Source organism: Denticeps clupeoides, unplaced genomic scaffold (genome assembly GCF_900700375.1).
Source record: "Denticeps clupeoides unplaced genomic scaffold, fDenClu1.1, whole genome shotgun sequence".
In the NCBI taxonomy this organism is placed as follows: domain Eukaryota; kingdom Metazoa; phylum Chordata; class Actinopteri; order Clupeiformes; family Denticipitidae; genus Denticeps; species Denticeps clupeoides.
This window is the reverse complement of record NW_021629796.1, coordinates 41,117-64,479: the sequence shown is the minus strand read 5'-3', so window position 1 is coordinate 64,479 and position 23,363 is coordinate 41,117. Positions and strand designations below refer to the sequence as shown.

At 44.0% G+C, this 23,363-nt stretch overlaps 1 protein-coding gene across 1 annotated transcript in view; it reads left to right on the top strand.

Annotated features, from left to right (window-relative positions):
• The window catches only part of LOC114774347 (neurobeachin-like), a gene marked incomplete at its 3' end in the record, with an annotated part of 88,888 nt that overhangs the window by 24,495 nt on the left and 41,030 nt on the right, over positions 1 to 23,363 (top strand). The window contains 17 exon segments of the mRNA XM_028966272.1: positions 5,565 to 5,644; positions 5,978 to 6,040; positions 6,346 to 6,443; positions 6,896 to 6,988; positions 8,276 to 8,384; positions 8,475 to 8,556; positions 9,153 to 9,276; positions 10,051 to 10,243; positions 10,521 to 11,540; positions 15,415 to 15,632; positions 15,860 to 16,013; positions 16,411 to 16,419; positions 17,402 to 17,582; positions 18,995 to 19,119; positions 19,626 to 19,733; positions 19,981 to 20,149; positions 22,225 to 22,672. Of these exon segments, the coding sequence (XP_028822105.1) occupies positions 5,565 to 5,644; positions 5,978 to 6,040; positions 6,346 to 6,443; positions 6,896 to 6,988; positions 8,276 to 8,384; positions 8,475 to 8,556; positions 9,153 to 9,276; positions 10,051 to 10,243; positions 10,521 to 11,540; positions 15,415 to 15,632; positions 15,860 to 16,013; positions 16,411 to 16,419; positions 17,402 to 17,582; positions 18,995 to 19,119; positions 19,626 to 19,733; positions 19,981 to 20,149; positions 22,225 to 22,672 (3,274 nt within the window).

The window sequence follows — 23,363 nt, the reverse complement described above, 5'->3', positions numbered from 1 at the left end:
GACACGCCTTCTCACTCAATGTGTTTTCTTTATTTTCATGACCATTTAGATTCTCACTGAAGGCATCAAAACTATGAATGAGCACATGTGGAGTTATCGCTCTGCCTGTACTGGCCTGTACTGTATGACATGCAATATTATGGGTTTATGTTAAGTATTTTCATTGTTGTTAGTTGGGGCACATAGTCTCAAGGTATTCATAAAAAAAATCTAGTAAATAAGTAAAAGGAACTTAATCAACAAGCTGTAGTTGCCTAATAACCTATTAGTAAGTGCATACTAAAAGCCTCATATAATTTAATTGCATTATAATTTGTCCCAAAATCCATTAAATGAAATACAATTATAAGTGTAAGGTTGTTGTAGTTTTTAATCTGATGCGCCTGTGCATTTGTCAGGTATTGCAAGGATAAATCTTACCAAATAGACAATGCCGAGGCCCGTCGGGCTCAACTCTTGATGTTGCTGGTTATAGTTTTTATGACCACTAGACCACCGCCCTCAGAGGCTCACCTGTAATCCATTTTCATTCCTGTCTTTAGGCCAAGATACAGGCCTGCGCATGAATTAGTAACAGATGAAATCTTGTTCTTGTGTGTGCTTGTGAAGCCCAGCTAGTCCGAGTTATATTTAGCCTGGCGCTCCACTTCTGCCGCCCTCCCCACATCGATTTTCCACGAGATACCGAGTGCTCAGTGGATCTTATTTCAGGTTTTTTTATTCAGTCTAAATAATTCATGGAGTTTAGGAAAATGTAAAAAATTTTAACTTTAGATTTTTGGTTTTAAAACGAGATTGACTAAACTCAAGTGAAATTCATATATTACTACTAATAATAGTAATAATAATCAGTTGATGTTACTTTTGATAAATGTTGTCATCAGGCATAATATTGTCAAGTAGGCAAACATTCTTGAACTCACTGCTCACTAAGAGAGGTGACCCTGACAACAGCCTTCCTCCCTAATGTGTTATTTTTCTGCCCTGTGGGCTGCTAGCCTCTGGGTTGACTTTCCACTGTTGTAATGGTTTTCATCTGATTGATGCTGTAGCGTCGTTCTTCAGAAGCCACTGACACAGACTGTGAAAAACTAAAATCCATCCACAGACTGGCTGTATCACATACTGCTTATCTTGATTCCGGATTCTGGATCCATATATGACCCGTAATATTATGGATTTATGATCTATTATTTGGGTTGTTTTTTACTGCGATACACAGTATTAGCCTAGTGGGTAACACACTTGCTTATAAACCAGAATATCACAAAGGTATCACAGGTTCAAACCCTACTTAATTGTGTCCCTAAAAAAAACACTTAACCATGAGTGTCTCCATTGGACTGTCCCTGTAACTACTGATTGTACAGTAAGTAGACCTGGATAAGGGTGTCTGCTAAATTCCATAATTGGAAATTACACCAACACATTGATATGCACACAAGGTATTAAACATTGGGAGGAGCTCCAGTTGTGGATGCCGCATACTGGCGAATACTTTTAGTGTCCTAATTCCAAGACACATACACACTGCATCTGTAATGTGTTAATGGTGTGCAACATGTAATCTGACAGAAAAAGGACAAAAATAAGTCTCGGTTGTTAGGGAATGAGGCGCAGAAGAGGGAAGTCATTATGACGGTCCCGCAGAACCTCTCCCATGGGCGGCACGCCAGCGTACCCCACTGACGCAGCTATCGCAACCAAGGGTGCTGCTCTTTCTCACTTCTACTCTGCTTATTTGGCTCTGTGCGCATCTTGGTTTGGCTGCAACATTCTGTCAAGTCTCTGGGTTGGTTAGGGAATGAGGCGCAAAAGAGGGAAGTCATTATGACAAAAACGGCACAAGGGCCAAAAAGAACAGAAAAGGTGAGAACACAACCCCGTAGGCGGAACAGAAACGAACACACGTGTTACGTCCAGTCCACATCAATGTTGCTGCATCCTCTCGCTGCTACCTCTTCCTTTTACGGGGCTCTAATCGCGGATGCCTACTCAGCGGCAGCGAGCCTGCTGATTGGTGCAGGCTTGGGGGAATCTTGCAAATCACATTGCAAAGACTTAACTTAAAAGTCCCTTTTGAAGGCTGCTTTACAGATATGTATATTTTTTCCCATGAAATGCTGCATTTCACTGACTTTCATTTAATGATTTACACAACCTGGCCTAAAAAACGCTATTGTGCATTTGCTTTTAAAATGTGTTACATACCAAACAGGCCCTTGTGCCAAGCTCATCACATTGGGCAGTGGTGGGCTAATTACGGACCAGTAATCATTTACATTTACATTTACAGCATTTATCAGACGCCCTTATCCAGAGTGACAGTAGTTACAGGGACAGCCCCCCCCGGAGACACTCAGGGTTAAGTGTCTTGCTCAGGGACACAATGGTAGTAAGTGGGATTTGAACCTGGGTCTTCTGGTTCATAGGCGAGTGTTACCCGCTAGGCTACTACCGCCCTTCAGAAGGTTGACGGTTGGAATCCTGAGCCGCCAACTGAGCCGCCAGCTGCCACTGAGCAAAGCACCGTCCCCACACACTGCTCCCTGGGCGCCTGTCATGGCTGACCACCGCTCACTAAGGGTGATAGTTAAATGCAGAGGACACATTTTGTTGTGTAACCGTGTGCTGTGCTTGCTGTGCTTCACAATGACAATCACTTTGATAACCGTTCTCCATAAGAGACATATTGAATTTTGATTGGTTTAGTGGCATGTTGTTGAAAATTACCTTGTGATTTGTATGTGGCGATAGCAAGCAGAAATAGCTTGAACAAATTGAGGAAAAAATATGTCTGCATTTGTGATTTTTTTCCATCTTAAAGAAACACATTCACATTTAAGTTAATCCACCCACATGGCAGCTTAGTGGCATTTTATTTTATTTATTTATTTTTGCTTCTGGAACATTTTTGTGTGTGTTGGGAATAGATCAGTTTGCCAGATCAGTAATTCTGTATTGAGGCTCTCCCACATTGATTTAGCCTTAATTTGTCATACTGTGCATTCTCCCTTTTGTAAGGAATGACTAAACAAAGAGATAGACAATGAACAAGGAGCAGGAAAGATAATGAAGTGTTCAATTTAAAGAACAAAGAAGGAGGACGAAGGCAGTGGGGAGGCTTCAGGTGGCCACTTTGTCTTGGGAAGTGCCTGAGCTTGTTCACAGGGTGACAGCAAATGGAGAGCACTCCCAAATTAAAGCCATGTATCACTTTCTCCGGGTGCATCACTGCAGGCTCACAGGCACAATCACACACACTCACACACACACACACACACACACATATGCAGTTCTACACCTTCTCCTTCATTGTATCTATTTACCAGGTCATATTAGACCACTTGCACACACACACACACACACACACACACACACACACACACACACACACACACACACACACAGGTAAATGAGAGCTAAATGTAGCCTCACTTATTACGTGTACTGCATCATTGTGAAAAACTGTAAGATAAATGATGAAGGTCAGCGTGTAGAAGAACACAGAGGACAAAAGAAAGACAGGAATTGGTGCTCTTGTTTTTAGAAAATACATAAATGAGAATTAAAGGAAATTAGCACAGAATTGCCCTGGACAGCGTTGAGACAGGTCTCTCCCTGTAACCTGATGCTCTGGTAAGCTGGGCTCCAAGACGAACTCTAATCACCTTCTTGGTCTTGTCATGTCACCACAAATATTTAAACAGAAAATTGTCATTTTCCAGTATTAGAGAAAAAATAATTTTAGGATATATTATATTTATTACTAATTACTCAGTTTGGAACTCAGCAGCATAGTGTTTGCTCCAATGTTTTTGGAAGTATTTTTTGTTATGTATTTTGCACATTTCACTTTGAAAATTATTTGTAAAATACAGTCAATACTGTGTTGGTTAATGTAAAAAAATTAAACCCTTTTTGGTTTAAAATATGCTTTTAAAGTTACATTTTTTGCTTTTTGGTGCTACAGGGTCACCTTGCCTTTCTCCAGCTGTTAACAGTCCTGCCAGTCTTCACAGGAGGGTGCAAATCCACTCTTGACATGAATAATGGAACCCAATTCTTTGACAAATCCGACCGAGTCAAACTCTGTACACAGACGCAGTGTAGATTGTGCCTTGTGTTAAACCAGCGAGTCCTGAATGCTGAAATTGCCTTGTGCTGCGATCATATCATATCCATAACTCTGGCTGCTATTTTTTTTTCTTTTCCAATTTTACACAAAGAACAGATCAATTTTGATAAGAGACCTGGCAAATATTGGTGTGTTTGTACAGAAGAGCTCCTGCCCTTTGGTTATTTAGACTGATAAAAGGTGGGCTGTGACAATTAACTTTTTTTTTTTACCTTCAAGCATTTTTTGCCTTCAAGCATCCATGGTATGACCTTGCAGATAATTTTAAAAGTCTCTTCTGTGCTGTGAACTGTAATGTGAGACAACATTAGTTTGTAAGTAATTAAATAAATAAATATATGAGGCACACCGATGATGGTAAGGATAGGCAGATCTCAGATCAGTCCAATTGGGATATGCTGTACTTACAAGCAGCCGGCTTTTGTTTGCTGTGCTGCTCTATTTTGGGTGACCCACTTACAGCACCTGTAGTGACTCTAGGAAGCATGGAGAACATGTGGAACTGGTTCAGACAATGTGTTACAGCACCAGCTGAGAGTAAAATAAATGTGTGGTGGGTGTGTGAATAGTAGGTGGGATCGGCCCAGACTTCAGATCTGAACAGAATCATTCCACTGCTGGGCGCCCATAGTACCTTTACCAAACTGGAAGAGCGCTTTAATATGCTGTTTGCTTCTTAAGACCCCCCTCGTGGCACCATTAATGGCCTCATTCCTCTCAATTTCTCATGCACTGTTAGCTGGAGAAAGAGAGAACACAACATACAGCACAAAAACAAAGTTAATGCTTTTAGACAGGCTTGAAATGAGCGAACCCCGAAGGCCAAACTTTTCTGTCATGGTGCATGGCTGTGTGAAAGGTCTCCTCATCTTACCCACATCATCTCGGCATCACGCTTGTGTGGTTTTATATATGATGGAGGCATGGCAGAGAGGATTTTTGATGGAGAACTTTTTGATGGATGTCCTGTATGACTTGGCCCTGGTTCACTGGGCACCCCAGGCGGATTCCTGGCGATCTTGGCTGGGCTTTCGATGAGCACCTTGGCAGTGTGGCTGACCTGCTGGCCTGGGCTTGTGGGTGACATACTGATCAGACGAGACTCCTGCTGGCTCTTGATAGCTGGCTAATGGAGTTTCTCAACCACACCGGGCTTATCGGTCCTCCAGGGTCAGCTACTCAGCAGGGCTGTATGATTCTGGACGGAATTCTGTCACAATTTTTCGGGATCGAGATTTTGCCGCTTTATTCTGTGTACTACCCTGGCACGCCTGTGGTCCTGGCCCAAGCTGGTTTATTGTGGTCCGTGTGGCTCCATGTGGTTTAATGTGTTGGACACCTTACTGCAGACTAATGACCTAAGACTAATGCCTACCCTCAGAGAAGTTAAAGACCTTCAGTCTAACACGCTTCTTTGTGTTTGCAGATGGTCCTCGGCCGACTCAGAAAGAGATCATCTCTTTACGGGCTTTCATGCTACTTTTCCTGAAGCAGCTCATCCTCAAGGTGCGTCTTCTGTTGCTAACCCAGGATGAGAACATGTCATTTATCTCTCTAAATGACCACACTCAACTCATTAGGTCCTGAGTTTTCAGCCTCATCATCGCAAAAAACTCATGCAGCAGCTCTCATGGCTGCTTTAGTGCTGCCTGAGTTACTGGCGATATCTCAGCAAGGAATCATGCAAAGTCAAACAAATGATTAAAACAGGACTGGCTTTTGGTGCTTGCTGATTGTTGTCATCACCTGACTGGTTTTACTGCCTTACAAGGAGCGGAGTTGTTAATGATGTGTTCCTGTATGGCCGTGCCGATCGAGTGGTATCTTTCTCTCCCTCAGGACCGCGGTGTGAAGGAGGATGAGCTGCAGAGCATCTTGAACTACCTGCTCACGATGAACGAGGTGAACCAACCTCACGTGGTCCACTTTATTGAGATTAGAAGGCTGAATGCGCATGTGTTCGTGTGTCAGTGTGTGAATGATGCTTGGCAGGCCGTTGCCAGCATTGCCAAATGTGAGATATCACATCTTTTAATCTCCCGTGAAGACCCTTGAGTCTATCGATTGTGCGTTCGTGTTGACCTGTTCGGTAATGGAGTCTGTGCTTGTGTGCGAGCCTGCTTGGTTAGTCCCTCTGCATGCGTTTGTGTGTGTGTGTGTGTGTGTGTGTGTGTGTGTGTCTGACCTTTTATTCCCCCTCTACACAGGATGAGAACATCCATGACGTTTTGCAGCTTCTTGTGGCCCTCATGTCTGAGCACCCCGCTTCCATGATCCCTGCCTTCGACCAGAGGAACGGGATACGGTGAGCCCCGAGGGACCAGATAATAATGGCTGGACAGGATTTACAGCAGATATCACACGCACCATTGTTCTGCGAGGTGTACTTATAAAATAATCCAATAATTAACAAATAAAACTTGCATCTACAATTTCCTATTGGCTGACTGCGATCAAACATCTAGCACGATGTGTCCCTGGTGATCTATAAAATATAAATGGACCTCGCCAAGTTATTCTCCTGGTGAAATGGGAGAGGCTAGCGAGCAGCTGCAGCCCCTTTGATGAGGAAACTTATTTCATGGTAGCCCGAGTTTACAATGAAGTAGGAAATCCTATTCATTTCATCAGGCCCCATTCCCAGCTCCATTTTATGGTGCGGTCACAGTACGACATTCACATCCTGGTGGGAAATATACTGGGAAGTATATATTGTCGGCCTCTAATGATCTTCCCTCCTTTTCATCTTTCTCGCAGGGTCATTTACAAACTCCTGGCCTCGAAGAGCGAAGGCATACGAGTGCAAGCGCTCAAGGTTCTGGGGTACTTTCTGAAACATCTGGGTCACAAGTGAGTGACTGCCTGCTGGCAGCAATCTGTCTTCTATTTGATATAAATAAAAAGAATGTCTAGATGATAACATTTTGATTAGAAGTTAATTGCTCTGTGTATTTGGTGTATTCTGACTGTGCAGTATTATATCGAGGATATAGCTCATGAAATGCGCACACACTGCTGTCAGCATGGTGCTGCTTCACATTCAAATTGCTATTGAATGTTATTGCTGGTGTGCAGGTAGCGACCTACAGAAGATGCTTAATATAGTCAGTTTGAGCTTTGCAGGCCTTTGTGAATGTAACAGCGTAGCATAATAAGTTAAAAAAAAAGGCATGGGGTGGGGCATGAGATGCAGGGACTGAGAGAAAGATGCCTCATGGCATCACTGGGATTCTGGGCTCATCATGCATTGCACCATTACTAAGGGCTCTCTGCTGGGGAGGATGGTAGATCACACAAATGCAAGACTCCCTTCTCTTGGGAAGCCTGAGCTCACTTGAAAAAGGCATTTTTTTTTACATTAAAGGCTTATCGGACTATGACATTAAAGCCTCCTCTGACAGCAAGTGCAGCCATATGGTGTGTATCTGAAAGGGTTCTTCTATAGAGTGCAATGACGTATGCTTCACAGGAAGACACACCATAAGACTTTCTGAAGTCTAATCACATTCCTTCTCAGCCCCCCAACTTTTAAAATTGTTCTGTTACGTGTAATATTGCTTGTATTGGTAAAGGCCATTCTAATGAGAATTATCCCAAAATAAATCATTAATCATGATCATTTAACCATGATAACCATGGATCGTAAATGTGTTTAATGCTCATAGGCCATCATTTTACTCGCTTGCAAACGTATCCCGATGCCATCTGGCCCGACTCCGTATTCAAGGTTGAGTTTGTAACTGCACTTTTCCCACAGTGTCCAATTTAGCAGCCTTGGCGAACTCTGGCAGGAGATGTCCCAGCATGTCTTGAGGCACGTTGGAGCGCAGCGAGGTTCATCTGGGGGCTTGTTGTGACAGGCAGACAGCATGCCGTGTATAGGGGGAGAGTTTGTCACAGGGAGAGTCCCCCGCTTGAGTTTTATAACCGCACCCCCCTACCCCACTGTGTGTTCCATATATGATGGGCTTGTTATCATGTTTATGGCCGACATGGTGATGCCATGTGACAAAGGCCGCTGCTTCCTGACATGCTGTCACGTCCTCATGACAGTTGAAGCTCTAACGGCAGATCTGTGTGTGTGTGTGTGTGTGTGTGTGTGTGTGTGTGTGTGTGTGTGTGCGTACGGTTTTTCAGGAGGAAGGTTGAGATCATGCACACCCACAGTCTCTTCACGCTGCTGGGTGAGAGGCTGATGTTGCACACAAACACTGTGACTGTGACCACCTACAACACACTGTATGAGGTACGCACAGCGAGGCAGTTCCTCTCTTGCTTTTTTATATGTTTGCTGAATTTTCGTCTGACTGACCTTGTAATTTTGTTGCTCTGTTAGATTTTGACAGAGCAGGTGTGCACGCAGGTTGTACACAAACCGCACCCTGACCCGGACTCTACGGTGAAGATTCAGAACCCAAGTACGTCATATCTTGAGATCTTAGTGAGCTAGAAGGGTTGGTTGGGTCTGTCCGGGGAAAAACTCCATCTGATACATTATTAGATTTTCATACCTCCTTTTTTGTCTCCAAGACATGACATTTGAGAGCTTGTCACCTTGCAGTGTAGCTTGCGCCTACCCTGTCCGTACCTGACAAATGTGGGATAAAAGACCCTATTGCTGTAAAGACTTGTACCAGATTTCATCTTTGAGATCATTGGTGTAAATGCTATTATGCCTTGTCATAATGCTTAATTACTTGAGTGTGATTTTAATGAAACAAATTCACCTTATAATTTCTCTACTGGACTAAATATATTTTGAAAGAAAGCTAGATATTTAAAGTTAAAAGTAGTTTTTTACACATGTTATTGAGCAAGATTGAAAAGACATATTTTAATACATTTTTGCTGTATTTTTTCTCAGTATAAGCTTGGTCAGCTTATCAGTGCTTAAATAATAAGACAAGTGTCTTGTATGTTATGCTTTTTTATGACACCTGCTATTTCAGTAGGCATTTGAATGCCTGCTATGAAAAAAATTGCATTTTTTGTGAATCTCTCTCCGTTCTCTTAGTGATCCTTAAGGTGGTGGCCACTCTGTTGAAGAACTCCACCCCCAGCGCCGAGCTGATGGAGGTGCGGCGTCTCTTCCTGTCCGACATGATCAAGCTCTTTAGCAACAGCCGCGAGAACAGACGGTGAGGCCTACTTCCTCTCCCTGCATCTCGTTGTCACCTCGGGAGACGATTATCGCTATGATTAATGTGTCAAGGAAGAGATGAACATGGAAAAGAGAGGAATAAAGGAACCATTGTTCCCCCTCGTTGTTGACTGTTTAATGGAGTCACGTCAATACTAAATCATACTTTAATTCATGGCATGTTCCATAAGAGCAGCTGTTTCAGTGACACACGCTAACTTATGCAAATGTGCGCACGCGCACAGAACAACCAATCAGATTGTCAAATACACACACAAATACACAGACAAAAAAAGGTGCCTGGCTCATTTGCAGCCCTTTGACAGGCATGCTGGGAAGGCTTCAGGCCGTGGTTGGTGGGCTCTTAGTCATCAGCTCTGTCATGTGTCCATCAATCACACAGAGCCATGATGACTTAAGTACCTGCTATTACGACTCTTCATCATGGCTATAATTGGGGCATAGTGGGTAGGCAGGACTAGCCGTCTTTTCTTCTAATGCTAATCTCTACCTCCGTTGGTAGAAGTGTAATATTACAATACAGCACTATGAAAGACTATGCAATATATGTGCATCACACATATATAAATGTGGCCATTGTTGGCAATATTAGGTTAAATGAACTGTAACAACAAATAAAGGGTACATATAAAAATATGAATTGGTTGACTATTTAGTGGTTGTGAAACTAAATCTGTGAAACGAGATCTTTTTAACGGGCAATGCCCTCTTATTTTGTTTTTATTCATCTGGAATTTGTTCATTTTGCCAGGTGTCTGCTCCAGTGCTCCGTCTGGCAGGACTGGATGTTCTCGCTGGGCTACATCAACCCCAAGAACTCAGAGGAGCAGAAGATCACGGAGATGGTGTACAATATCTTCCGTATCCTCCTGTACCACGCCATCAAGTACGAGTGGGGTGGCTGGCGTGTGTGGGTGGACACACTTTCCATCGCACATTCTAAGGTAAAAGGCCACAGGCAGCAACAGAGAAACAGCACCCTCTTCTGCTCAGGACGGGTATTACACTTGAAGCGTTTTTTCCTGATGGCATCATGACCTGTGGTCTTCAGCAGCATGAGTAAGATGGCTTTAGGAGAGTTGATGCTGTAGTACTGATGTTAAGGATTGGCTTGGATGAACCTGGGATGAAAACCGCAGCTGAGATTGATTTACAAAAATGCAGGATGACAGTACAATCTGTTTTAGTAGCAGTGAATAAGACATAACCTTTGTGTCACAGGTGACATATGAGGCACATAAAGAGTACCTGGCCAAGATGTATGAGGAGTACCAGCGGCAGGAGGAGGAGAACATTAAAAAGGGCAGGAAAGGTCTGGTCAGCACCATCTCAGGTCTCTCGGCTCAGCCCTCCTCCATCAAGGGAGCGCTGGAACTGGACGACAACTCACAGACGCAGACGCCAGAGAGCGAGGCTGACTATCCAGAGAGTGCTGAGACCTCACGCAACCCCCTGGCTGAGGGCAAGGGCCACGAGGCGGGCGAGGAGGAAGAGGAGGCTGCCCGGGCTGGAGCCGAGGTGAGGGTGGAGGTCCACGACCTCTTGGTAGATATCAAGGCTGAGAAAGTAGAGGCTACCGAGGTGAAGCTGGAAGACATGGACCTTTCCCCAGAGAGCACTCCCGCAGCCTCAGAAAATGGTGCCCTCGTTGGAGTGGACACGCTGCTGGACAACGTCTACTCTGCTGCCGTTGAGAAGCTGGGCGAGGTTGGTGGCGTGCTGGTTCCTGAGGTGGGCACCAGTGCTAGGCAGGATGATGAGGAAGAGGATAAGAACACCGGCCCTCTCATCACTCTTGCCGACGAAAAAGACAGTTTGCCTAGCACCACCAGCAGCTTTTTATTCGGCAAAGTTGGCTCTGGTGCCAAACTGCTGCCCGATCTCACCTCGCCTACTCCGGCCTCCGCCAGTGAGCCACTTGTGCTGCCAAGCCTGCAGGTCCACACTGGTGCCAGTGACGACCTGGGCCTTCTGGCACACATGACGAGTGGCTCGGACCTGGGCTCCGCCCGTGGCATTCTGGAGGACGATGAGTTTAAGCTGCCGCCCGCTCTGAGTGAAGTGACTTCCGAAGCTGAAAATGCTGCGAAGAGCGCAGAGGGCGCTGAGGTGATGGGAGACGTGACGTCCGCTGCTGCCAAGGCTGCCGGAGACGTTGCCAGTACCGCCTCGGACACAGAGAGATCTGATGACGGCAAGGACAAAGAGATAAAAAAAATCCAGACAACAGCTACTACACAGGTATGACGCACCTTTACTCTTCAATATTTTGCAATACTTTAAATAAAAGCAAAAATGTACATTCCTTGTCATTTCTTTTTAATGTTCCTTTTAAACAAGGAAAAAGTTGCAGATAGAAACCTTTTCCACATATTGGACAATGACAAACCTACATTACTCCATTGTTTTGAAAGGTTATTCTGGGTAAATGTCTTATTTGCATTCACTGACTACCATTTACTGAATAAAGGTATGGTATGAAATTCATTAAAGAGTTCACTCACTATTGCCTCTTCAGCTTTAAAGTGGTATTACATGGTGAGCAGGCTGAGCTGCTGCTAGAATGGCATGTTTCTGACACCATAAGTGTGCAGAATCTCTTTACCACATCCTGCTGGTGAATCTAGTTCATCTGTGAATGCTTTGCACATTGCATCTTTAAATCTACCACAATATTATTCAATAGTCATGTAAATTGATGTATTTCCCATGCTCAGAGACATGAAGTTAAACATGAACATAAAAGGGAATGCCTCGATGGTCTTTTGGTCTTGACTGAGCTTTTGAAACCAGCTGAAGGTGCTGACCTGCACTTTGACAGTGACCTTAATGTTTTGCCAACCCAAGCGGAGCAGATTGCAGCGAAACCAAGTCCGGAAAGATCAAACCAGCGCGAGTGTTTCAAAACGGGCAGCCATGTTCTCTACTCTTTGAGCACCCAGTAGGCCTTTGCTGCTCTCCCCTAGGCCAGTTATAGCAGCACCAGCCATTCGGGCGGGTCTCTACCGTATTTGGGTGCAGGGGGGGTTGGGAGAACAGAGGGCCGAGAGAAAAAAGCCAAATGGAGGGTTGTGTTATGTTTTTGTTCTGTGCCGTTAATTGGGGATTTTCTGGTTCACTCTCCCCATGTGCTGCTTTGTGTGAGGGGGTCTCTCAAGCTGTTTCTTTTGCTCTGAGAGGGCTGCTAATGGGGAGTGAGTGGGAAGCTGAAATCCCTATATTTGTCCCTAGCCATTGCATAATTTGCTCCTGTTCGATTCAGGTCCTTGGTATTGTAACCTAATTTCTGGCCCCACACACGTCAGGCCTGTGTGCTGCTTCCTGAATGTTTAATATAAAGCGGCAACTTGTATAAATTAGGGCTGCGCGGTATAAGTGGCAGAAACGGTATGCGATATAAATTTGGCCAACGGGAGAGATTTTGATCATACCAGAAATATCGTCTCCTTGCGAAAATGAAAACCTCCGTGGAACCACGACTATTTATCCTTAAATCTAGAGTTTAAAGGTTTTAAACTATCTGCATATCCACAAAATAAAAAAAACAGGACTTCGGACTGTCAGTAATCTTACGGTCACTGCGCACTGCGTGACTACGTGTCACGTGTCAATCCATCCACAGCAGGTGCAGAAGTGATAGCAATTGAGTACTGACAGCCGGCATGGAAATGACCAGGAGCGGGTTTAGCCAGTTTGGTGGCCTGTGCATTTTAAAAGTCACAAAATAACATCTTGGAAACCTGGCGGTACCGCAATATAAAATATGAACGAGCATAGTGTTATTTAAATATTTATTTTCTGACAATATTTTTACCTGGTATTTCACTGTCCTTATGAGTGTGAAAGTCCACTTCTAGTAGAATTTCCCAGATATGGTATCTGTACTTATCAAATTATATACCGCAATATGTACCGCCTTCCGTCTATGGTTAAATTTATAACACAATATGAATTTTATGCCATAGTCCCACAGCCCTAGTGTAAATGAAACCAAATACAGTCCCTGACAAAAGTCTTGCCGCTTGTGTACAAATTGACCTCAAGTGCCTCGTATACTCCGAGCCTCCCGTACTGCTCGCCTGGTCCCTCCATCTCTGAAGGTAAAAGGAAGACACTCATCTAGACTCTTCTCCATCTTGGCCCCTCGGTGGTGGAAAGAACTTCCCCTCGAGGTCAGAACAGCTCAGTCACTGAGCACCTTCAAACGACACCTCAAGACCTTCCTCTTTAAATAATATTTAGATTAACTTTCTTATTCTTGAAACTGTGTACAGAATCTACAACAGAGTGAATAAAAAGATTGTATTCATAGTTGGGGGTCATAATGAACCAGAACTGATCACTTCATCGATGGTAACTTGAAAGCACGTTGTAAGTCGCTCTGGATAAGGGCGTCTGCCAAATGCAGTAAATGTAAGTGCTGCTGAAAAATATTCTAATATTCAAAAAGTTTTCTAATATTGAAAGCTTTGTAAAGCCCATTGAGTCAATTTTTGCAAAGACATAAGTGTTGTCGCCTTCTAATATGAGCTTCACCTGTGACTAATAATGGATGAGTTAGGTCTCGGGTGTGTATAAAAAGAACCCTCACATAAACTGCAGCTAGACCTCTGCAAACATGCCTAAGATTCACCCTGAGAATAAAGTGTTCGTTATCAAGAGGCTGAAGACCAGATCCACTGCTGATGTGGCAGACACCTTCAATGTGTCTCAGCGTCCAGTACAGAGGATAAAAAAAAAAAGATTTGAAGATACTGGAGACGTTTTTGACAAGCCCAGGTCAGGCAGACCCCGCAAGACAACTGCTCGAGAGGACCGTTTGTTTTCTTGAAAGTACAAGGCCAGCCCATTTTCCACTGCAGCAGAGCTCCACGAGACGTGGTCATTTACATTTACAGCATTTATCAGACGCCCTTATCCAGAGCGACTTGCAATCAGTAGTTACAGGGACAGTCCCCCTGGAGACACTCAGGGTTAAGTGTCTTGCTCAGGGACACAATGGTTGTAAGTGGAATTTGAACCTGGCTCTTCTGGTTTATAGGTGAGTGTGTTACCCACTAGGCTACTACCACCCTACTGGTCACCTGAAGTCCCTGTGTCAACCAAAACAGTTTGTCAGATTCTGTCTCAAAATGGCCTCCATGGTCGAATCAGTGCCCAGAAGCCGGCACTAAACAAAAGACAATTGAAAAAACGGGTGGCATTTGCCAAGGCCCACAGCCTGCTAAAAGGATGGATGCTGGAAAAGTGGCAAAAGGTGGATTTTTCAGATGAATCTTCTGTTGAAGATTGCAAACCGCATGGATGCAGTCCCTCAAGCTCATGGAAGTCATACAAAATATTAAATTTGGATCTCACAGCACCACTACTTAATTTGCTGACATATTTTTGTATTTGCTGTAAATTTGTTCAATTTCTGTATAGGCGACAAAACTTATGTCTTTCTGTCTTGATTTTCACTGAAACTAATTCATTTCAATGCATTAAACATCATTAGCGTTTCATATGAGCTATTTTTAACACCAATTGATGAATTAAAAGTCAGGTGTTTCTTCAAAATAGATAAGTGACAAGACTTTTGTCAGGGACTGTAGACTAAATCAAAGATATTGCAATTGGTCTAGAACAAATACTTTGTAATACTTTATCTATGCTCCTTAAAAACAATTAATCAAGTCTTATAAATATAAAACATAAAAATAATACATCTGCTACATAAATTGTTACACCTCTGATACCATGTCATTTTGCTTTTGTGCATTATGTCATAATATACACATATATTGGGGCAGTAGTGGCCTAGCAGTTAAGGAAGTGGCCCCAGAATCAGAAGGTTGCTGGTTCAAATCCTGAACCGCCAAGGTGCCACTGAGGTGCCACTGAGCAAAGCACCGTCCCCACACACTGCTCCCCGGGCGCCTGTCGTGGCTGCCCACTGCTCACCAAGGGTGATGGTTAAAAGCAGAGGACACCTTTCGTTGTGTCACCGTGTGCTGTGCTGTGTATCACAATGACAAACACTTCACTTTCACTTAACTTTCATATCATCATAGATACATAACATATATGATATATCATGAGACATTTTTATATTTTGGATGTCTTTCTTTCTCAGACCATGCATGGCCGTTGTGCCTCTCAGCTGGAGAGAGACCTGCGTGTGGATCTCGGCTTTCGAGGGATGCCCATGACAGAAGAGCAGAGGAGACAGTTCAGCCCTGGACCGCGCACCACCATGTTTCGTATCCCAGAGTTCAAATGGTCACCCATGCACCAGCGCCTGCTGACTGACCTGCTGTTTGCCTTGGAGACAGACGTCCATGTCTGGAGAAGGTACCGCTGGCCTAGTCCCAGACGTTCTTATTAAATCTTCAATGCAACAGAGAATCCAATGAAGGAAAAGATGTTTTTGTTATTCAAGTTTAGATTTAACAAAGGATAGAAAATGGGTTTTTTTTTGGCCTCACAAAGGAAGGTTCAGAGTCTGTGACCTTTGTTGTCATTTGCTGTCTAATGTTGTAATGCAGTAAGTATAGATCCTGTTTTGATTTCCCCTAAAGCCACTCAACCAAATCGGTCATGGACTTTGTGAACAGCAACGAGAACATCATCTTTGTTCACAATACCATTCATCTCATCTCTCAAATGGTGGACAACATCATCATCGCGTGTGGAGGGATCCTACCTCTGCTGTCTGCTGCCACCTCCCCTTCTGTGAGTATGACAGCAGCAGCAGTGCCATCTTGTGGTGAGCCTTTGGCACTGCAGCATAATTTGGATTCTGCAGCAGGGCTGGGCAATTGAGGTCATGCAGTGTCCTGCAGGTATTCATGTCTCCACCCATCTTCAGTTACTGGGCGATTACAAGTTACCCACGTTTCCACGTGCTGAGAGTTTGTAAATCCTAGCTTACAAAAAACAAAACATAAAATACATGACCTGCCTTTAAGTCATAATGTTCTTTTGGATTTTTGCATATTATTATTATAATTGTTTTTTTTTTTTATTTTATTTAAGTGCATTCATTTAATCAATCTTACTAAATACTAAATCTTCACTTTGGTTTTTTTCTGTGGTGTCTATTTCTGTTTCGTGTGTGTTGCTTGGGCAGAGTACCAAGGTCAGTATCTATGTTCTCTGTGCGTGTCCTATAGCAAACAGCTCAGCCACAGGCATTCAGCGGTTCATTTTTTCCACATCACTGTAGCCATTTGTCATCTCGCATTTTCCCCAGTTAAGACGATCTAAAGCTCAGTCAGCCTTTAGCGAACCGGTGAGACTGTCTTGAGTGCTCCGTGGCCAATGAGTTCATCTGCCTGTATATATATTTTTACTCTCCTTTTCTGCTGACAAGAAGCAGACGAAGGCTAGTGCCCAGAGAGTGGTAAAGACCAGTGTGGTTGGCCGCGTGTCTGAGCGAGTGGGCACAGTGGGTGAGGTGGGTATTGTGTGTGCCCCCACTGCCAGTATACCCTCTATCCATGGCCTGTCCATCAAAATTGTGCTTTATGCACGTGGAGATGAAGGACAAACTGATCCGTAGACTGCAGTCTCATGCGGTGAGAAGTGCAAGTTTGTTAGGTCGTGAAATCGTGCCAAAATTTGGAGCTGGCTCGGATAGAGGCACAAAGCCTGGTGGCTTTACACAAAGCCACCATCCCACTTAGATCACGTTCCCCTGCGTAATGTTCCACACTCTGCTACGCGCACTACACTGGATGTGTGTTGGTCCCTCACACCCTGTGAAAGTCTTTTCTGCCTTCAAATGAAGAGCAGGTCACACACACGGTCCTTCATTTGAGGTCAGTGCGAACGCTCCGGCAGATGGCCGCTCGCTCTTCCACTGCACCATTGTCATTGTTAGACCTGCTGTCTCGCGGGTGTCATCCTGCATGACTGACATGGAACCCATATGGTACGAATGCTTCCTGTTTGTCACTATTTCAGTATATCATATACAATAAGTATGATATATTGCAAATATGTGTCTTGATCATCTGTGTCAATGACGTCGGTGCTTCGACTGCTTTTGGAGGCCAGCTGAGGTTCAACCATATCTGTGCTGTGCTGTGTGTCACCGTCAGTCTGCCGTTCTGTCCCAGACGGAGCTGGAGAGCATGGAAGCCACTCAGGGCATGTCCCCGGAGACGGCCGTCACCTTCCTGACTCGCCTCATGTCCATGGTGGATGTGCTGGTGTTCGCCAGCTCCCTCAACTTCAGTGAGATCGAGGCTGAGAAGAACATGTCATCGGGTGGCCTCATGCGACAGTGCCTCCGGCTAGGTGAGTGTGTGTCCAGGATGGGTGCTTGTATATCTGGTTATTTGCTTTCAGTGGCTGGTTACTCTCAAATGCCCACTTTGGCTGTGAATTGGAGGATATAAAACTGTTTTGTTGGTTTCCAGATGGTAGACCATTATTGATCCTCTATTGATACCCTCGCATCCTGTATCTACAGCATTAATTTGTTACTCTTAAAAAACATAATCTTGTAGGGTGCTGTCCTGCATGTGTCTGGTGATAAGTGACCTAGTTATAATAAAGCAACCACGAATTAGTGTGTGTTATCATGTTTAAATGCATATACATGTGAACTGTTGGATTAAGGACCTTTTGTGAGACCTTTTTTTGATTCTTTTTGGGTTTTACATTGTTTACAGTCAACATCACATGTTCCACTTTGTGTTATTTATCACACTACACAGTTCTAAAGAGCCTCTTATGTCTGTGCGTCGTCATTCAACGAAAGCTGTCCCCACAGAACACATGAACATTTGCGTGTCATGTTTATTTGTATTCTGACACTAGACCTTCACACCATAAATTTAAAGCTGGTTTAAATATTCCCACAGCAAAGTAACTCACACAGTGGCACAGCATCTGTGAAGGTATAGTTGTTAGCACTTTCATCGCCACAGACCGAGTTCCATACACGGTCAGGGAAAGGTTTCCCATTTATGGGGCAGTGGTGACCTAGCAGTTAAGGATCTGCCAAGGTGCCACTCAGGTGCCACTGAGCAATGCACCGTCCCCACACACTGCTCCCCGGGCGCCTGTCATGGCTGCCCGCTGCTCACCAAGGCTGATGGTTAAAAGTAGAGGACACAATTCGTTGTGTCACCGTGTCCTGTGCTGCAGTGTTTCACAATGACAATCGCCTCACTTTCACTTTCAGCAGTGTTTGGAAAAAATGCAGTTTAACGGTGTGTGTGGGCAAGGACAGTAGCTCAGTTAGAGATTCTGTGCCCTTAGCCATCATAAAACTCAGCATCCGTGGACACGACCTGCAGACAGAGTCCAGCTGCTCACCACAGCAGGGGCTGCCTTCATGTCAAAACACACAGCGGAGACTTTCTAATCGATGTGCACAAACATTTCAATGCGGAATCTTGTGTGTGCTACATCAGCCAAAATCTATCTTTTATTCTGTCTCTTTTATTGAGTCAAGACGCATATAATGAAAACATCAGCTTGTGGAGACTTTGTGGTGGCAGTTGAGATTTGAAATGTCATATCATATGACATTGCATTCAGTAATAAAGAGCTTTATCACTTTAATTAATACATTTACTTCTTCTCTCTTAGATAATGTGTCATAAATACACATAAATACACACATACTGTGATTGCTTTTATCATATTTTTACCCCCTTAGATTCTACAGAAATGATCAATTTTTCTCTTTCCTTCTTCAGTGTGCTGTGTGGCTGTGAGGAACTGCTTGGAGTGCAGACAGAGGCAGAGAGAGCGAAGTACCAAGACCGCCCTCCCCAGCAGCAAGACCCAGGAGAGCCTGCAGAGCGGAGTCGCTGCCAGCAAGGTACCACGGCAACCGCACTGCCCCGCCCCACCCGCTCCGTCCTGCTGCTCACTGCAGCCTCCCCGGGCGCTGACATCACACAGGCTACTCACTTTCCAAAGCCATTTACCATCATGCCAGCCTCACCACCTCACAGCGTAAATGTATATTTGAGAGGCTTGTTGTCGTTTTGCCTTGAATTATGGATGCTTTGATAAATTATAGATGAAACCTTTTTTTCAGTACGCCTGTTTTCTGATGCATAGAGTATAGAGTAAACTATGTTAATCTCCATTATAAACTGCACTATGTGCCCTAAATCACGCTACAGTGTTTTAGATCTTGTTACAGTGCGGCTTTTCCACCCATTTCATTTCACATCTGTGTTTCTACAAAGCCAAGCAGCTTTCACATTAAATTAAGTTAATTTTCGCATGAAAAACAGCTCTCATATGTAGTACACATTGCACTGAACTGAGGGAGGGTTTGAAAGTTGTCTGTACTGTTGTACTATTTTTCTGCTTTAGACTACCATAGAGAATATCCCCAGTAACCTTTCTCCCATCAAGGACCCAGACCGCCTCCTCCAGGACGTGGACATCAATCGTCTCCGTGCCGTAGTCTTCCGTGATGTGGTAAGGCCTTGCGTGCCTGCATGTTCTTGTCTGATGTAAGACAAAGCAAGTGCAGGGAGATTATGAGGTAACTTTTGAGTCTGGTGTGCTGTGGGTGCCTGCAGACACACAAATCCCTCTTGTGAAAAGCAAACATTAGAAAAGCTCAGATCGTTTTTCTTTCCCTTTCTGTATGTTTTAAAAACAGGAGTGATGGAATTTTCTGTGTGTGTGTGTGTGTGTGTGTGTGCGTGCATCTCTCCTGCAGGATGACAGTAAGCAGGCTCAGTTCCTGGCCCTCGCTGTGGTTTACTTTATCTCTGTCCTCATGGTGTCAAAATACCGGGACATCTTGGAGCCTCAACGGGAGACTGCCAGAGCAACCAGCCAATCAGGCAGGAGCATACGGCAGGAGATCAACTCACCGACCAGTACAGGTGTCTCCTCAAGATGTTTCTTTTTTAATACAGTAGAGATCAGTATTTTTTAAAATACTGTAATTACATTATAAATTAAATGATTCAGGGGATCCCTAGTGAAGTGTAATAATAACAGCGTAACTATGTAATGAGGACATTTAACTGGTTCTAGTATTGCTGGGCAGATCATATTTAATCAGCATGATGGGAATAAATGCATGCAGCTGCATCCAGTGTAATAACGTGTTCAAATAAATAAGCCAATTCAAATTCAAATTTTATTTGTCACATACATAGTTATGATATGCAGTGAAATGCTGTAGCGACTGCTACAGACCACAGTATTGCAAATATTGCAAGTATAATAAAATAACGAATTAAAGAATGAATTAAGAATTAATTAAAGCAGTAAAAAAATGATGTGATCCCTAAATATAAATAAGAAGTAACACAAAAATCTTACTTGATTAGTCATTTTTCTCCTTCAAACCGCGACGCGCACATGTGCCGTTAGCATTGGCATTAGGCTGGAGTAGCAGGAATGTCCTTGTGCTGCGCTGGAGGTCTGCTGTCAGCAGGAACGACGTTCATTGCCAGGAGAACTCCTCTGCACTGCTCTCCCATCATTAATTCATGGACTCCACTAATTGCCCTGCACCGGATTAAATGGAGAGACAGGGGCCAATCAGAGTTCATAAAGTCAGCCAGAAAGAGCTCTTTTCAATTATTTAAAAAGCAATATTGCAACCTTGAGGTATCAATCTTTAATCATTTCAAGAGCAAAAACATACACACATCTGAGCGTGAGGGAATTGCGGTTGTCTGTGTCGGCTGGGGGAAGGGACAACTTAAGGAGTGTAGGAGGACGACGGTGGACAAAGCCGGGGTGACCTGGAGGATGATGGACCTGCAGGACTGTGAGAGGCAGACAGAGATAGAGGAGTGATGCACGGCTCGGGCGATGCAGGGGCGAGTGGAACGTCGTTTGCGCCGTTTCCAGACCCATCTGTCACTGCCTATTAGGAAGGCAATTCACCAGAAGAGAATGGGATCATAGAGAGAGCAGTGAGAACCGGCAGTGATATAGAGAGAGAGACGGAGCCCTCATATATTTTGGGGGAAGAGGGTAGGATTTTTTTTTTTCACTCCCCCTACCGTAACCCGACAGCATGTGGCAGACAATTGTCTGGGCCCCAAGCCGGAACCCAGACGTCTTCTGCAGCTAAATCAGGCCCTGCTGACCTCGTTAGGTCTGCATGATGAATATTAATGTGGCCAGGGCTCGGCATCTGGAAAACAACTGGGTCAGAGAGAGAGAGAGAGAGAGAGAGAGAGAGAGAGAGAAAGATGGAGGCAGAGACGGAGAAGGGGGAGAGGTCAGCCCAGCAGCTGGAGCTCACTGGCTAACTGGCTAATGGCGCTCACCCCACCATCTCGCAAAATATCTGCCTCAGGTTCAGTCCCAGTGTGCTGGGGCTATATATGCTCTTCATTTGTCCAGCACTTACCATCATTCCTACATATTTTATATTTTCTGAACAGACAATATGACTTCTCTCCGTCGCAGTTTTCTTGTCAAATTCCAGTTGCACGTCCATAATTTATAGGCCTGCATCAATATTTTAATTCCCATAGTCTCCTACCAAAAAAAAACTCTTTGTGTTCCCCTAAACCTTATTTGTTCTTTGGTTCTTTGGAAGATTTCATGCTGAAGTACTGAGCTTACAGTGAATAATTGGGTCTCTTTCTTTTCTGCCTTGCTGGAATGTGTGAATGCGTTTTCCCATGATTCCAGAACAGCTTTAGACTAGCATTTAATGTAAACAGGACAGCATGTAGGAAATCGCTTTATCACAACCATAAATCATATCCTCTGTGTACGAAAAAGAACCTAGCAGTGGGATATTTTATTGTGCATTCAATCGAACATTTATGGATAAAGCTTTATTTTGCATAAAGTTTGCATAGGGTATTTGCAAACACTGACTGGGGAATTGAAAAGGTATGAATTATTTAGAAATGTATTCATACTGTGCATATTGAGGCACCTGTGATCCTGTGCTCATGTTTCTATTTATTTTGTGTTTGTGCAGAAAACCCGGTGGTGTTTCCAGACAGTAAGGAGACTCCCACCCCGGTGGAAGAGCTCCACCTGGAGGCTTCGCTCCCACACACCGATTCGGGCATCGGTGAGGAGCAGGTCTCAAATGTCCTGAACGGTGCTGAACTCGAGGGATCCGGCACGGGACCCCCACCCGATGCCATGAGCGAGCTGCTCTGCACCCTTTCCTCAGAGGTCAAGAGGTCACAAGAGAGTCTTGCAGAGTCGCCTAGTACTGTGGAGGTCCTGAAGCCCGCATCTTCCATTTCCAGCATCAGCCAGTCCAACAAAGGCATCAATGTGAAGGAGATCCTGAAGAGCCTGGTAGCTGCCCCAGTGGAGGGTGCAGAGGCTGGGCCTGAGCCGCCGCCCTACCCCGACCCTGCGGTCAAGAGGGAGGCTCATGCCATGCTGCCCATGCAGTTCCACTCCTTTGACAGGTATTGGGGATTTAGAGCAAGTAAAAAATTGGCTTATCTTTTTTTTTGCTTATTTTTTGATGCTGAAATACAAGATGACAGTGTGTCTATGACCACACTCCACAAGGCGTCCATCTGGTCAGCCCCACCTACTGTGCTTTATGCACAAAATATTTAAACCACAACACATTCTAATCTCATTCAATGCTGATATATCGAGCTAATTATTTATTAGTGTATCACAAGTGTTTAAATTTCACTCTTCAGGAATTTTTATTTTTATTTTCAATTAGTGTCATCTTGCCATGTCTCAGACAAAATTGAAGTACAACGATACACATTTGTATAATAAAAATTGCATACTAATCTTCCGCTTAATATCACTGTATGCAGAGTAAAAAGAGAGCCTTGGCTCTCTAACTGTGGATTATTTTTTAAATTCTTAGCTGCTGTAAATGCAGTGCAGTACAGTTAATATTCTTACTTACTGTGTTGACAGTATTGACAGTCGATGAAATTATATTCATATTAGGAATAAACTCACCTTTTGTACAAACTAGCTAAATATGCCAATGCCAAATGACTTTCATAATGGCAGTAAATATTTTCATGTGGTACTTGAACGTGTGAAAAATTTGGGAACCACTGCAATACAGACTTAGGAAGACATTCAGTGTACGTTTTTCATTTGGATTTTTGTGTGTGTGGCATT